The sequence below is a fragment of the Pelophylax lessonae genome (assembly GCF_965119305.1).
Source record: "Pelophylax lessonae genome assembly, chromosome: 2".
NCBI classification, from domain to species: Eukaryota; Metazoa; Chordata; class Amphibia; order Anura; family Ranidae; genus Pelophylax; species Pelophylax lessonae.
Window position 1 is genome coordinate 43,568,535 of NC_138769.1, and position 16,939 is coordinate 43,585,473.

Genomic DNA, 16,939 nt, shown 5'->3' on the forward strand with positions numbered 1-16,939 from the left:
TACTCAGCTGCTGAGTCTACGTTAGAGTTAACCAGTTGTAGCCAAAGTGTCAAACTGAGAATGACGGGCCGCAAGGTATTTGTCTGACCCTGAACCCACCATGAACAGCTGAGATGGTAAAGCCCAACTCTAGCCCAACGTTTTTATGAGTTTTGTATAAAGTGTGGAAGGGTTAGAACCTCTTTCAACCTTTTCTGTTTAATCCCCATTTGGGAAATTTCTCCTTACTTTCTGTCTTCCTGATGGTTATTGGAGAGGACAGGAAGTGATGAAATATCTTACCACTTCTTCCCCAGTTGATATGTAACAGACTAACCGCTTGCCGACCGCCTCACGACTATTTACTGCGGCGGTCAGCCCCTCACAGGCAAAGCGACGTAGGGCTACGTCGCTAGCCTATGAGGGTCTAGGGAGCGTGCGCGCGCCACCAGTGGTGCGGTCACGGACCCCCCCCGCGCGTGTGACTGGTGGACCCGATGTCCGCCAGTCACTCGCGATCGTCCGTTACACCAGGAGAAAGACAGGCAGCTGATGTAAACAAGCCGCCTGTCATTCTCCCCTGTGTAGGAATAGTGATCATACGGTTCTGCTATGTAGGACCGTTGATCACTGTTCCTACACCTCAAGCCACAGCCAATCACAGTTAGAATCACGCCCCTAGGGACACACATAACCCCTCCCTCTCAAAAAAAAGTTAACCCCTTCCCTGCCAGTGTCATTTTACAGTAACAGTGCATATGTATAGCACTGATTACTGTAGTAATGTCACTGGTAACCCCAAAAGTGTCAAAAATGTCAGTCAAGGGTCCGATCTGTCCGCCGCAATGTCGCAGTACTGCAAAAAAAATCGCAGATCGCCGCAATTGTGCGTTAAAAAAAACAACAAAAATGACAAAAATCTTTCCCTTAGTTAGTAAACGCGATAACTTTTGCGCAAACCAATCAAAATACGCTTTTTGCGATTTTTTTTTTACCAAACATATGTAGCATAAAACAAATTGGCCGAAAATGTTAAAAAATTTTGATTTTTACATTTTTTTGGGGAATTTCATATTAAAAAATGTGAAAAATATTGTTATTTTTGCAAAATTGACGCTCTTTTTTTGTTTATAGCGCATGATTAAAAAATCGCACAGCTGATCAAATACCACCAAAAGAAAGCTCTGTTTGTGGGAAAAAAGGACGTCAAATTCGTTTAGGTACAGCGTCGCACGACCGCGCAATTGTCCGTTAAAGTCACACAGTGCTGAATCGCAAAATAGGCCCTGGTCAGGAAGGGGATAAAATCTTCCGGGGCTTAAGTGGCTAAACAGGAAATGAGGGGATATCCCCAATATGGACAGAGGAAGCAATATAAACAAATTTTCTAGTTGTGGGAAAATGGTTCAGAGCCAAAAATATTCCCCACCATAGAACCCACTATATACCATCATATAGACCTTGAAGAAGGGGGTACACCTGGAAAGCTTGTCATAAAAATTTGGAGGTTAGTGCATGTTAAAAAGTATCATGAACAGTGCCTAATTATTTTTGTTGCAAGTGCATACAGCTACAATCATCCACCACCATCTATATCCATAGATTTATAGGGACACTTAAGCCCCGTACACACGTACCGATCGTCGGCGAACGATCGGCCGTCTTTTGTCCCCGGGCTGTCGTGTCTGTTGAAAAGTGCAAAGACAGCACAAGAATTTTGTCCGCCGACTACAGCCGACTGCAGAAGTGATGTCATGTGATGGTTAACTTTCCCTGTGTTTTTTCTTTTCTGAGCATGCCCAGTCTTGCAAATCTGCGGTCTGTCGGCCGAATTCTGTACTGACTGGCGAACAATCGGCCGCTCTGGTGTCGGCATACAAAAATTTTAATGCTTGCATGACAGATTCTTGTCGGCAGAATGTGCGCTGACTGCTGTCGGAGGCATCATACTAACAATCGGCAGATCGGTCGTCGGCCGACGCTTGTCTGCCGACGATCGGTACGTGTGTACGGGCCTTTAGGAACATATTTCTAAAGCAGTAAATCGGATATTCACCAAAAGTTCACTGAAGGTGAATCTTCCTGGTGCATCAATCCAAGAAGTAGCAGTCGTGGTATAGGGGTGCTTGAAAAGAATTTTCACAGGTTATCAATATTCACACAAAATCATTACTGGGGCCCAACTGGCTTGTGTTCAGCATCTCAAAGAGGGGGACCACTCCCCCAGGAGTGGATGTTCACCTGAATTTAGAAATCCAAATATAATGGGTACCAGAGAGCGCCCAATGAAAAATCCTTAAGAGTCCAAAGTCTTTACTGTTCAACTGGTTATAACAAGCCGAACAAAGGACAGACAAAGAATTTTGGTGGCCACAAAATCCCTTCATCGGGGCTGCGTAAGATGGCAGGTTGTTAATTGGGCTAGAAAAACACTTCTGAGCAGACCGATCTGCAGGCAGAGGAATGTTTTATACAACAGTCAACTCTGTTGTCTACAGCAGAGGTGGCAAGCTATTGTATACAATGTTTTCACAGTGATTGCTTCACCACCAGTGAATGTTTGTTGAAAGTCACATTTACTGCTTTATCAATGTGCCCCTTGGTGTCAGAACAGGACTTTTTAATATGCCCTTCAGTGCCAGATCGGGAGTGTTCAAAAAGCTCTTGGTGTCAGATCAGGAATTATCAATATGTCGCTTAGTGTAGGATCAGGAGTTATCAATATGCCTCTTGGTGTCAGATCAGGAGTTACCAATATGCCCCTTGGTGTCAGATCAGGAGTTACCAATATGCCCCTTGGTGTCAGTTCAGGAGTTACCAATATGCCCCTTGGTGTCAGATCAGGAATTATCAATATGCCCCTCAGTGTCAGATCAGGAGTGATTAATATGCCCCTCAGTGTCAGATCAGGAGTTACCAATATGCCCCTTGGTGTCAGATCAGGAATTATCAATATGCTTCTCAGTGTCAGATCAGGAGTGATTAATATGCCCCTCCATGTCAGATTAGGAATTACCAATATGCCCCTTGATGTCAGATCAGGAGTTACCAATATGCCTCTCAATGTCGGATCAGGAATTATCAATATGCCCCTCAGTATCAGATCAGGAGTGAGCTATATACCCCTCAGTGTCAGATCAGGAGTGATCAATATGCCCCTCAGTGTCAGATCAGGAATTATCAATATGCCCCTCAGTGTCAGATCAAGAGTGATCAATATGCCCCTTAGTGTCAGATCAGGAATTATCAATATGCCCCTCAGTGTCAGATCAGGAGTGATCAATATACCCCTCAGTGTCAGATCAAGAGTGATCAATATACCCCTCAGTGTCAGATCAGGAATTATCAATATACCCCTCAGTGTCAGATCAAGAGTTAAAGTCTGCATTTAGCCAACCACAAACCCTTGAAAGAGCAGACGCCAGAGTACATATATACCGGTAACACTTCCTTGGGAAGATGTGATTAAAAGGGCAAATATTGAATTTTCCCATCCGGGATTCTGCCATGTGTTTGAGATTAATAAGCATTTATTTTGTTATTGCTCACTCCAAATTTAAAGTTGTCCAGTGGGGTTTGCTTATTTTCAAGGTGGCTGTATCTTGAAAAAACAAGCCACTCCTGGGTGTGTGCTATGTTTGTCAACTCTTCATTATTACTAAGGACTTCCTTCATTCCTTCCAAAAACTATGGAACAATAAAATGCCAATTTTTATGTAGGAACCCTGTACAGTCACCTGTAAAAGTGCATTACTTTTTGTGATGGGACTCGAGGTGTCAGTAACAGTGATGTACCTGGAGCAGTCTGATCAAGCCGAATCTACCATATTTTAGGTTTGGGATGGTGGAGCTCCAAGGTTAGTAGCTGTCTAATGCCTGATGAAACTCCAACAGAGTCTCTGGGGAAAAACCTTTTGGAGTTCCATCAGGGTCTCTGGGGAAGTCAGCTTATATGGAGTAAAAGGAGGAGAGCACCAAGCCATAGGGACTCCTCTACATATAAATGTAGTTTGTCACAATGAAAATGACTATCAAAAGTTAACAGTGAACACATTTTGGGGGTACGTACAATTTCCTTCCCTTCATTAGAACTTAGGTTGGTTCTACAGGATGAATCTGTAGGAGTGGTTAATTCTGGGATTTAATTAATAATCCCCCCACCTCACCACCTTATCCAATTGGAGAACCCTTTCCAATCCTTGGGAGAATACGTAATGTTCTCTGAATGGCATTCATAGCAAGTAAGCGATCAACTGTGCTCACTAAGCAGAAGGGCAGAGACCTGGAAGCTAGTGGAGATCACTGGAATAGCGGCACCCACCTCAATGGTTTCCAGCTTCCATGGGGATCCTGCAGGTAAGGCACATACATACTTACATTGGTCCAAGCTGCACCAGTGTAACTATGTAAAAATGATCATACCTAAACTTCGGTATTAAAACCAACCCTTGAATGTCTTTTGTGGAATATATAACTTGCGTGGGCTAATACAAGCAAGCAACGAGATCCGCTTCTTTGGAGACGGGAAAACGTATAGCGGTGTCCCTTGTACAAATCTACTTCTCCATCGGGCGTAGCAGTTTTTTGTTACACTAATGTTAGTTCTGGTACTGTATACCCTGCAGATTCTGTAATAAAGGTTTAACTGTCCCAGGAATAAGCTGTATGGCTGAATGTACGTTACGTATGTGATATGCATTCAGTCGTATGGCTCTATGGGCCAGCTTTCTGGGTACCATGTTTCTTATGGATTTTCCATAGAATTTTCTTGGCAACTTTTTTTTAAAAAGGTAGGATGTCAGGTTTTTCTCTAACTCGCACACATACTAGGGCCAATTTAGACAGGAGCCAATCAAGCTACCAGCTTGTCTTTGTAATGTGGGCAGTGGCGGCTGGTCATACGGTGTAGGGGCGCCGCCCCCCTATGCATGCGTTCGCCCCCCTAATCTACATGCGAGGCGCCGGACGCATGGAGTTCAATGGGGCTTTTTTTTTAACCATGTGATTAGAGCCAGAGGCTCTCACAGGGTAAAAAAAAGGGTGGGCTCGGGGCGCAGAGCAGTGCGCCCCGAGCCCACCCAGCTGTGTAACAATAGCAAATGAAAATTCGCTATTGTCACACGGATCCTCCTCCTGACCAATCAGGAAGAGGGTTTTGAGACCCGTTTCCCAATTGGCCGAAAGGAGAAGCCACGCTATTGGGCATGGAGGAGGAGGAGGGAGGAGACGCAGAAGATAGGGGGAAGAAGCCACCGCCGCCTGCTGCTGCATCCAGGCAGGGTGAGTGAGCGGGGGGGTCCTGACTGTCCTGTCTTGTCTGTCCTCTCCTCTCCTGTCTCGCTGTGGGGGGGTGGTGGGGTGTGCGGCCTGGTGTGGTCCGGGGGGGGTATGGTGCGGTCGGTCTGCTGCCCCCCCGGCCCATGGAGCACCAGCCGCCACTGAATGTGGGAGGAAAATCATGCAAGCACAAGAAGAACATGTAAACTCCATATAAGTACTGTCCTGGCTGAGATTCAAACCCCAGTGCTGCAAGGCCTAAGTGCTAATCAATAAACCACTGTGTTGCCTAAATGTATGTGGCCTCCCCTTTGAAATATTGACTTAAGATGTTTCCAGTAGAGGGTAGTGTTAATGCTACAGCATGCAAGGCCTTTTTGTTTATACTGCGCACTTCCAAACTTGTAAAAACAGTTTGGTGAAGGCCCTTTTCTGTCCCAGTATGACTGTGCCCTTGTGTATTAAACCAGTGTGACGGTGTTCACCGTCACTGGGAGTGAGGGACAGATACTTGGGGGAAGCTGAGAGAATGGTTTGGATGGCTTCAGATGGGAGAGTGATATTTGTCAATGGTGTCTCTCGAGAAATGTGGAGATTTGATCCCACTTTGCACTGTGAGACCTGTGGCCTGTTGCCATGGAGTCTGTGACACCTAGATGTGTATTCCATGTGTTTCAATGTAGTAGACGGACAGACTGTCATTGGCAGTCTTGTCCTATTGTCTATCTATTGAGCAGGGGTGTGGATTGTGCTAAGTCTGCCTGTCCCATTGTTAAATGTTAATGACCTCACATTGTTCTGTCCAGATGGCCAGATAATTAGTTCAGGTTAATTCTGTTTCTGTATACAATTTCATTGACATAGGATAATGTAATCAGGCAACCCCTGACCTGTGTGTAGTAATTTGATCAGGAGGGGGATGTGCACATGTGTGTATAAGTTGAGTGTGAAAGAAGGTTCCAAAACTTGTACGAGCTAAGTTGTTGGCTAGCTTTGTATGAGGACGGCTGGGAAAATCTGGGATATATGTTCATGACTGCAAGGAAGCCGTATACTGATGGAAGACCACAAGTACAGTGTGGGTCGGTGGTTCCGTTACAACCAGTTTAATAAAAAAAACATGGTTTAATGGGTTTGGTTTGGAAGAACTCAAGTGGCCTGTACACTGAGTCCTGACCTCAACCCTACTGAGCACCTTTGGGATGTATTGGAATGCCAATTGTGAACCAGGTCTTCTCATCAAACATCAGTACTTAATGGCCGAATAGGGCACCAATTCCCACAGACCCTCCAAAATCTTATGGGAGGCCTTCACAGAAGAATGGAGGCTGCTCTAGCAACAAAGAGGAGGCAACTCCATATCAGTGCCAATGGTTTTGGAATGGGATGTCCAATAAGCTCATACTAATTTGACAGGTATAGTTGCACCAACTTTTAGCCCTATAGTGTATGTGATAACCAGATTATATTTTCCATTCTCAAGCTTCTATTAGAAAAATGGCAGTTAGATTACTGGAATGACAAATCTAATCTGATTGGCTGCTTTTAGCGACAGACAGTCCTTCTATAAATAGGACCGATAACAAGGATTCTCATCCAAAAAGTACAAACATAAATAATAACAAATCGGATTAAGTCATCAGGTCAGAGCTGAATTCTAATTGTCTGCCATGCCCATTGGCCTAATTTAACGAATATTTATATAAAGCTGTTCAGTAAGGAAATCTGCTTCCGAGTGAAATGCAGGTGAGAATCTGTGGTCAAAAGACGAATGGTAATGAAATGAAAATGAGGCTTTCCGTAAAAATTTATTTTTCTATACAAAACGTTAATAAACATCTCCATGAATTTAAAACAAAAAATATATATAGATAAAGATATATATATATATATATATATTAGGATCGCTGCAAATCTTTTTCTCAAGTAAGAGAACAATAAAGGATTTCTATCTATTGCATTCTACGTCTTTCTTACAATCAACTTTATAAATAATAACAAAAATATAAACAAATCCAACTCTTTCTAAAAGTTCACTGCTGTAGACATGGCTGGAATAGAGCAATAACCATCATGGATGCTGTTGCGATGCAATACATGCTTATGACAGCAGGGGGAGCATCAGTGATGGCAATAGTATGCATGCTTACTGTACATGCAAGAAGCATTCTAGATACATTCTACTATGGTACGGCTTTGCTAAATGTGCAGCAAGCTAGTACTTTCACTAAATGTTGTACTTCTTGACTTTAAAGAAGACTCATGGTACCTAAAACAACCAACCTCTCTGCTCCTAACCTGCCTTGGAAACGCCAAAGGAGGCGTCTGATTGGTTGTTTTGTGCTACACAGACAGTACTTTCAGTTACCTGTAAGCATGAGGCCCAGTGTATCCTGGATTTGTACAGCTAGTTGAGGTAGTTTGTGTCAATGGATGTGATTTGTACAGAGAGAAAACATCAGGCTAAAGTAACTCTACATTTGTGAGCTTGGAATGACGTTCCAATAGTATTCAAGGTAAAGTAGATGTAAACCCAAACTGAATGATAAGGTCAGCTAAAGCACTGTGTATCGTAAAAAAAAAAAAAAAAAAAAAAAATGCCACTTTATATTTAAATAAAATAGGATTTTCACTTTTCTTAATTCTTTGATGCATCTCTGTGTTGCTGATCTCTTTCAGCCTCCTTGCAGCCACACCCTGTCGACACACTCTCCAGCAACTTCTACGTATCACTCATCAGGGCTGATTTCCTGATGGTGACAGAACTGGAACATTTCTGTGCACTGAGCATTGGCATTGCTGTTTAATGTCTCTACAGCAGCCATTCTCAATCAGGGTTCTGTGAAACCCTGGGGTTCCACCAGAGGGTGCTAGGGGTTCCACAGTGGTGGCTGATTGACCTTCTGTTTGATGGTACCTGCATGGTTCTGGGACCAACACCACTTGGTATAGTCAGTTGCATGACACCAGTGATCTTTTTAGCTGTCTGTAAAGCTGCGTTCACACTATTGTGAATTGGATGCAGGTTTCCCCGCATCCAATTCGCATGTCAGGAGATTGTGACTGGCTCTCTGGAGCAGCACCAGTGCGAATTGCACAGGAGTCCTGTGCGTCTTCTGGTCCATTTCCGGTCCAAAATCAGCCAAAAATTCAGACTGAAATCGGACCTGAAACAGTGAAAAGGGTTGCGCTGGACCCCTGCTGTGAGACGCTCCGTGCGGCAGTGTGAACCCAGCCTAAGGCCTCTTTCACACGGAGCGGAGCGTATTGCGATCCGCTCCAGCACTTTTTTTTTTATGGACACGGATGACACTTGTGTCACCCGGTCCGTATGTCCGCATATCATCCCATCCGTTTGCGGCTGATATACGGACATAATGTAAGTCTATGGGCATTGCGGATGTCAGCGGATGACACCGCTGACATCCGATTTTGCGTCCTTTCCGTTTTTTTAACCACTTGCCGACCGGTCACGTTGACCGTACTGCGGCAAAGTGGCTCGATTATGTCCAGCGCCGTAGACCTACGTCGCTGGACTCCTCCCCCTGTAGGCGGCGCGCTCCTGCTGTTTTCAGTCACAGCGGGAGTTCGGGCTAGGGGAGGAGCGGCGGCGATCGCCGCTGCTCTTCCCCGATCATCGGGGAATCCAGTTTGGAGATCCGCCCGCTTGTGTAAACAGAGCGGGCGAATCTCCTAAGTGACAGGCAGGGTCAGATTGCAGGGTTCAGCATAGCTGAACATGCGATCTGTCCCTGTGTCACTCAGTCACCTCCCGCCACACACGTTAGTAAGCACCAGGCATACATTAACCCCTCCCTCTCCAATAAAATTAACCCCTTCCCTGCCAGTGTCATTTTTACAGTAACAGTGCATATGTATAGCACTGATTACTGTAGTAATGTCACTGGTACCCCCAAAAGTGTCAAAAATGTCAGTCAAGGGTCCGATCTGTCCGCCGCAATGTTGCAGTACCGCAAAAAAAATCGCTTATTGTGATTTTTTTTACCAAACATTTGTAGCAGAAAACAAATTGGCCAAAAATTTAAAAAAATTTTGATTTTTACATTTTTTTGGGGGGGAATTTCATATAAAAAAAAAATGTTAAAAATATTGTTATTTTTTCAAAATAAACGCTCTTTTTTTGTTTATAGCGCAAAAAGTAAAAATAGCACAGGTGATCAAATACCACCAAAAGAAAGCTCTGGTTCTGGGAAAAAAAGGACGTAAATTTCATTTGGGTACAGCGTCGCACGACCGCGCAATTGTCAGTTAAATTCGCACAGCGCCGAATCTCAAAAAAGTGGCCTGGACGTAAGACAGCAAAATCCTCCGGTGGTAAAGTGGTTAAATGGAAGAAAAATAGGTTCTGTTCCGTTCTAAAAAAATGGAACAGAACTAAAAGGACACAAATCGGATATCAGCGGATGGTCATCCGCTGACATCCGCAATCCCATTGACATGCATTATGTCCGTATATCACCCGCAAACAGATGGGGTGATATACGGACATACGGAACGCCCGTGTGAAAGAGGCCTAAGGGTGGCATTCTGATCTCCACTGTAAGGGTAGCATTGTTCCCACTGGCAAACCAATATTAGGGGCATTTTTTTCCACTGACTCCCAAAAGAATTGGTCTTAGTGGGAGTTCCCTATGATCTGAAAATTATTTATAGGGTTCCTCTGTAGTAACAAGGTTGAGAATGACTGCTCTGCAGGGTGACAACGCAGGAGAGCATTTGGGAGCCAGGGATGGAGTTGTCACCCTAAACCAGGAAGGACCACCAGGGATTATTTTAACAAAATTCTGCAGATTTATAACATTTTGGAAAGGACTGCTGAAGATATTTGTTACAGTTTCTATGAGATTTTAGTCATTGGGTTTTATATCTACAACATACTTTAACCTTTAAATGTACAGTGCGGTAAAGGAAAGTAGTATTCCTCCTAGGGAAAAAGACACTACTCAGTCACAATTATAAAGTGCAACTAATAAAGTTGTGGGGTTCCTAGGGCCTGGTAACACAACCAAGCCAAAAAATCAAAAGCACCTTCAATATTTCTTATAGAATTGAAGAGATAAAGTTATATACTGGCCAAAATCTGGCTTACATTCTTGGGCATCTTCAATAACCCAATGCCTATAGCAATAGTGTGCAGCCACTAATAATGATGAGCAACCAAACATCAACTTTTTTTTAATACTAAATAGCATATGCTGTATTCTGATTGGTCAACATGGGTTACTGCACGCTATCGCAGGTCAGACTATGCATAGAAGCAGTGCCAAGAGGAATGGCGATGCGCATTCAATTATGTTATGGTTAACTGCAACCAGTCGTGTTGAGAGAAGATTTTTGATTGGCTGCTCTTGTTGACTATGTTAACAGCCTTACTGCAATGGGTAAGTAGAGAACAACATAAAATCTAAAATATTCACCTTTCCTGGAGAATATGCTGCTCCAGCTTCTCTTGTGTGCCTAAAGAAAGGCATGAAGCCCTCATAGCAAGTCTGGAGCTCAATTCTCCTCTTCAGCAAAGATGCAACCAGTGTGGCCATCACTGAAAGGAACTTGGAGCAGTATTTTCTGGAGAAAAGGTAATAATGGCACTTTTTCACTGCAAGTACCGGCTCGGCTCTACTCGGCCCTGCTTGGCCCGGTTTGCTTTTCCACTGCTGGTACCGCATGGTACGGTGTTGGAACGGTTTGGTACGGTATGGTTTGCTTTTCCACTAAAGTAGTACTAAAGTTAAGTGGGTGGGATAACAACGGGGTGGGTGGGATTCTCTGACCAGTCAGTGGCTAGTAGTGACTGCATGCAAAGGATTGTGGGATATGGTACCGGGTATGGTACCTGTTGGAACCACAATCGAGGTGGTACTGTTTTTGAGAGCCATACCGTTCGGTTCCATGCAGTGGAAAAGCGCCGCCGTACCGTATCGTACCGTACCGTTCCTACACCATACCATGCGGTACCAGCAGTGGAAAAGCACAAAAGCGAGCCGAACCGTTCGGTCCCATGCAGTGGAAAAGCACCTTTTTTTAACGTAGCATTTGCTAACATTTGAATACAAGACTAATTTAATTTGCCCATGTGATAGCTCTGAGCCAATAACCAAGTACCAGTTCCATCACACGAGAGGAAGATTAGGTGGTGAGTCATATGCATATGCTCCTCCATACTTGGAAGTTGGTTCAGATCCTTTCAGTAAAGCTAAAAACATATGGCTTATGAGTGCAACCATGGGTTATGGGGGATGGGGCATACAGGGAAGATCAATGATGTGAGGGGTGGGCAGACTGGGCATATTCTTTCCCACAATTCTTTGAATACTGAGTGGCATAATAAAAGGATGGTTGATTTAGTAATGCTTTGAATAACCCAACACGATAAAACCTTTCCTGTGGTATCAAAATAAAATTAAAAGGAACCCACGTTCATATGAATTTGGTGGCGGAAGTTAGATGACAGACAACTGACATGATATATACTTTGGTGATCTGGGTTTTACAAACAAATTTTACATTCTTCATTTTCAGGAATTATCACTTTTTTACCATCGCTCATTACTCATTGGCCACAATTTTTGGACTTTTTTTGTCATTACCCATTGGCCATAGTTTTGGTAAAGTCCACCCAGCTAAGCTAAGCCAAAGCTTTCAAAAAGGGGCTTTCCAACAAGATTTTGGAAAAAAAAAGAAATGAAACTGAAGTTAGTACAGTTACTTTTCTTGAACGCGAGACCAGCTCTGTCGAAACAAACACAAAATCCTAGCTTAGTTAATAAGGGCGGCCTTGTCAAGATGGCTTATTGCAAACTCGACAATTGATGCAGAAGACGTCTTGCACATAAGTATAACTTACATGTTGATGGAATCTAATAGACATCCACAAGCAGAACGAGCCTCCAGATTATAACAGAACCCCATAACACAGTCTTTAGCTGCAAGAGTATTTAAGGACTTTGTAGTCAAGGTCAGTCTCCAAGTCTGAAGTCTTCAAGAAATGGCTAGAGTCCAAATTTCTACAATTCCCTCTTGTTTCTTCCTAGGTAAATCTAGAAAGTGTCTTTAGAAAATGGCCCAAAGAAAAATCTCTGCAGGCTTAGTGAAGCATACCCAACAAAATATTTAACCCAATAAGGATCGACAGTTAGGTCTTGATGGTATCTCCACAATCAGCCGTCGCTTAGCCGGTGTAGTAGGACAAATTGGTTCCCCTGCATGTTTCTTGGTAATAATTAGACTCAGTTATCTTACTGCCCTCCTGTATTTTTATCTCTCTGCCCGGATTTTGTATCGGAGTACGAAGTAGGCTATGAGACGCAGCGCGACAAAGAAGACTCCAAGGATGATAAAGTCTAGGTAGAGTTTGGCGTCCTCCACATCAAGTTCCTTCAGAATGGCTTCTGACTTCTGGAAATGGCATGTTTCATCCTTATCGCAGTGCAGATCCTCTCTGTCGAGGCCATAAATGGATAGTATCACCCCTTCAAATCCATATCTGGAAAAAAACAAAGTGGGAATTCAGTGAAATAGAACTTTACAACAACAGTGGGACTCAACTATTGAATCCAAGGGACACTAGAAGGGCCAAATACAAAGTAGCGGTGTGGCCTAACTGCAGCTAAACTCTATCACATTGAAAAAGCAAAATGGTGCTTTACCCATGTACTCTACCAATTGGCTTGCATCATGACCCTGAACCAGAACACTCTGAAGGACATAGTAGGGTTCGCACTGTGCTCTGCATTTTATAAAATGACTTGTACAATGCAGACACAGTGTGAAGTATCCATTGTAATGTCCTGTGGCGTCAGCTCTCACTTACAAATAGGGACCTTATGGCACTTTTCCACTGCAAGTACCGGCTCGGTTCTACTCGGCCCTGCTTGGCCCGGTTTGCTTTTCCACTGCTGGTACCGCATGGTACGGTGTTGGAACGGTTCGGTACGGTTTCGTATGGTTTGCTTTTCCACTAAAGTAGTACTGAAATTAAGTGGGTGGGATAACAATGATTCTCTGACCAATCAGTGGCTAGTAGTGACTGCATGCAAAGGATTGTGGGATATGGTACCGGTATAGTACCTCTTGGAACCACAATCGAGGTGGTACTGTTTTAGAGAGCCGTACCGTTCGGTTCCATGTAGTGGAAAAGCGCCGCCGTACCGTACCAAACCTTTCCTACACCATACCATGCGGTACCAGCAGTGCAAAAGCACAAAAGCGAGCCGAACCGTTCTGTTCCATGCAGTGAAAAAGCGCCATTAGATTGATGGAAAGCTGGCAGCAGTTGGATGGAAGAGGTCAATTGATATTGGTGGCATGAAAGGGTTGGTTTACCTGATTCTTCCTTCATCAAGGATTATCAACCTCTATTTTAAAAATATATTTTTTTTGGGGGGGGGGGGGGGGGTTAGAGGAAACCTTGTGACAGTGCTGCTCAACCATCAGAAACATTGTGATTTTGTGATTTTCGTACTGACTTTATACATTTGTGCTACCAGTGGTTTTGGCTTCCGTCATTTCAATATCATACTCCAGAGTGGACTTCTACATGGGGCTGGTAGGTCTGAACACTGAGGAAATCAGTAAAATGTATGAATAGCCCTAAATTAATTTTTTAGTTTTGGATAGAGTAGGAGATAAAACCCTTGCCTGTTTATTATTTTCTGTCCCATTGGGAAGATTCTCCTTAACTTCCTGTCTCGTGAACATAATAGGAAGTGAGAAGAAATATCTACAAAGTAAGCAGGATTCCCCTCTTAATGTGCTGTCAAAGAAATATTTGTTTCCCTACTGGAAGATTTGCAATTAGTTCTTGTTCTGGGGACCAGTGGCGTACCAATAGGGGGGGCGGGGGGGGCGGTCCGCCCCGGGTGCCACACATTAGGGGGGTGTCAGGGAAGACCAGGGTGACACCCGGGGACGGCCGCCAAACTGCTTCCGCCGCGGAGGAGGAGGAACTGTTTAAAGCAGAGAGGATGTGAGAGACTCACTGTCACTCCCGAGCCCTGAATACACAGCGGTCGGCGCCTCGGCGGGAACTGCCTAAGTTACTGTGCTGGTTAATGAGAATGCGATTGGTTGCTAGGACCGCCTATCAACCAGTCACCTGCTCTTTAACTAGCACAGTAACTTCTGCAGTTCCCGCCGAGGCGCCGACCACTGTGTATTCAGGGCTCGGGAGTGACAGTGAGTCTCTCACATCCTCTCTGCTTTAAACAGTTCCTCCTCCTCCGCTCTCCTCCTAAAAAGGTAGGGGGGGGGGCGCATTGTATTGTAAAGGGTGGAATAAGACTCTTTAGTGAGCTTCAGGTGAATAGGCTTAGGAGTATGATCCACTTTGGCTGCCTGAGTTGTGCTCTCACCACGAATCTAGCAAGAAATGTTGGTGTAACAGTTGTTGGAAAGAAAGTGTACCGGGCTAGAGGGGCAGAAGCAGGAGATTTATGTAGAAATAGGTAGAGAACCCCACAGATCAGTGGGATGCTCTTTTTGTGTGATTCATCTACTAAATAGTGCAGTAAATGGGAGAGAAAAGTGGTCTGATCTTTTCTAGGAGTGTAGTAGGAATATACAGTGACCTTGCATTCAAACAAATGGCCGATCAAAATAAGGTATTGTCCCTCAGGGTCATTGATCTCTGCCAGGAGGAAAAAATGGATTGATCAGTAAAATGCCACAAGAATACCCCTGTGTTTCGGCTGAGGCCATGTAGGGTTATTTTGAGGGGGGGGGGGGGTGGCTTTGTATTGTAAAGGGGTTATTTGGAGGGGGGGGGGCTTTGTATTGTAAAGGGGTTCTTTGCGGGGGGGCTTTGTATTGTAAAGGGGTTCTTTTTTTGGGGGGGGGTGGCTTTGTATTGTATAGGGGTTCTATGAGGGGGCTTTGTATTGTATAGGGGTTCTATGAGGGGATTTATTGTAGAGGGCTTCTATTGGTGGGGGCTTTGTATTGTAAAGGGGTTATATTGGGGGACTGTGTAATGTAAAGGGTTGTATGGGGGATGGGACTGTGTAATGTAAAGGGTTGTATGGGGGATGGGACTGTGTAATGTAATGGGTTATATTGGGGGGCTGTGTAATGTAAAGGGTTCCATGGGGGGGTGGGAGCTGTGTAATGTAAAGGGTTCCAATGGGGCTGTGTAATGTAAAGGGGTCCAGGGGGGGATGGGGGCTGTGTAATGTAAAGGGGTCCAGGGGTAAGGGGGCTTTGTAATGTAAAGGGGTCCAGGGGTAAGGGGGCTGTATAATGTAAAGGGGTCCAGGGGTAAGGGGGCTGTGTAATGTAAAGGGGTCCAGGGCTACGGGGGCTGTGTAATGTAAAGGGGTCCAGGGGTAAGGGGGCTGTGTAATGTAAAGGAGTCCAGGGGTACGGGGGCTGTGTAATGTAAAGGGGTCCAGGGATAAGGGGGCTGTGTAATGTAAAGGAGTCCAGGGGTACGGGGGCTGTGTAATGTAAAGGGGTCCAGGGGTACGGGGGCTGTGTAATGTAAAGGTGTCCAGGGGTAAGGGGGCTGTGTAATGTAAAGGGGTCCAGGGGTACGGGGGCTGTGTAATGTAAAGGTGTCCAGGGGTAAAGGGGCTGTTTAATGTAAAAGGGGGTCTCCATACATTTTACACGTGACACGTCAATGGGCAGTTCGTCGCCTGGGGGGGGGGGGGGGGGTGCCAGATATAGGATCCGCCCCGGGTGCCAAATGCTCTAGGTACGCCCCTGCTGGGGACAACTCTAAAATTTTGAATTTCCTTCACTTTCTTTCTTGGTGGTAATACCCACCAATACAAGAGAGGGTAAATCTACCTAGTGGGGAAACAGGCAGCCATATAAACTTAATAGGGGTTAAAATTGTTTCTACACTACCAAAAAACATTTAAGCTATAGAAATACTTTAACAATGGGGATGCCCAGAATAAATTCAGTATTGTAATTTAAATCTGGACATTGACAATGGGTGCACAGTGTCCTAGACATTGTTCCCTGATGACAGATCAATTTATTATTACAGTAACAAACAATACATCTGTATGGCAGGAGGAAGCTCATTCAGAGTGATTGTCTCAGTGCTTAGAGTCTTCTTTTTTTTTAAAAAAAACTGCTGAGTTTCCAAGCTTGTGGTTTTTTTTTTAACAATTGCTAGATGGAAAGGAAATTAAAAATTAAAAAAAAAAAAACATACATTGGCACTGTAGAAGACCAGCATAGGACTTATACCGTACCTGACATAGGACATGTAAGACATCCACTGAAGATAGGCAGGAATAGTGTCAAAGCTTACAAAGAATCCTGAAAAGAGGAGAACCGGGATGGCAGTTACCGGACCCACAAAGGTCGCCACCTGCAGGACAAAGGACTCTGTTAGATAAAAACATCTTATATTAATTCCATCATGGTTCAGTGTCATCCAAACATCTTAGCAAACACTCTCTGACCCTGTTATATAAACTAATACATGCATCATATTTCTGTAGTATATATACAGTATATATATATATATATATATATATATATATATATACACACACATACACATATATATATTTATTATGTGCGTGTGTGTGTATATATATATATATATATATATATATATATATATATATATCTTTTTTTCATATATATATTTTTTTTATGTATGTATATATATATATATATATATATATATATATATATATAGATAGAT

The 16,939-nt window shown here is 43.9% G+C and overlaps 1 protein-coding gene across 1 annotated transcript in view; it reads right to left on the minus strand.

The window, feature by feature from the left end:
• Window positions 1-11,315: 11,315 nt before the first annotated feature.
• Window positions 11,316-16,939, minus strand: part of ABCG1 (ATP binding cassette subfamily G member 1) — a 163,255-nt gene continuing 157,631 nt past the window's right edge. The window contains exons 14-15 of the mRNA XM_082246242.1: window positions 16,479-16,597; window positions 11,316-12,760 (exon numbers count right to left, since the gene is read on the minus strand). Of these exons, the coding sequence (XP_082102368.1) occupies window positions 12,532-12,760; window positions 16,479-16,597 (348 nt within the window). The 3' untranslated portion in view covers window positions 11,316-12,531. The remainder of the gene's footprint in view (window positions 12,761-16,478; window positions 16,598-16,939) is intronic.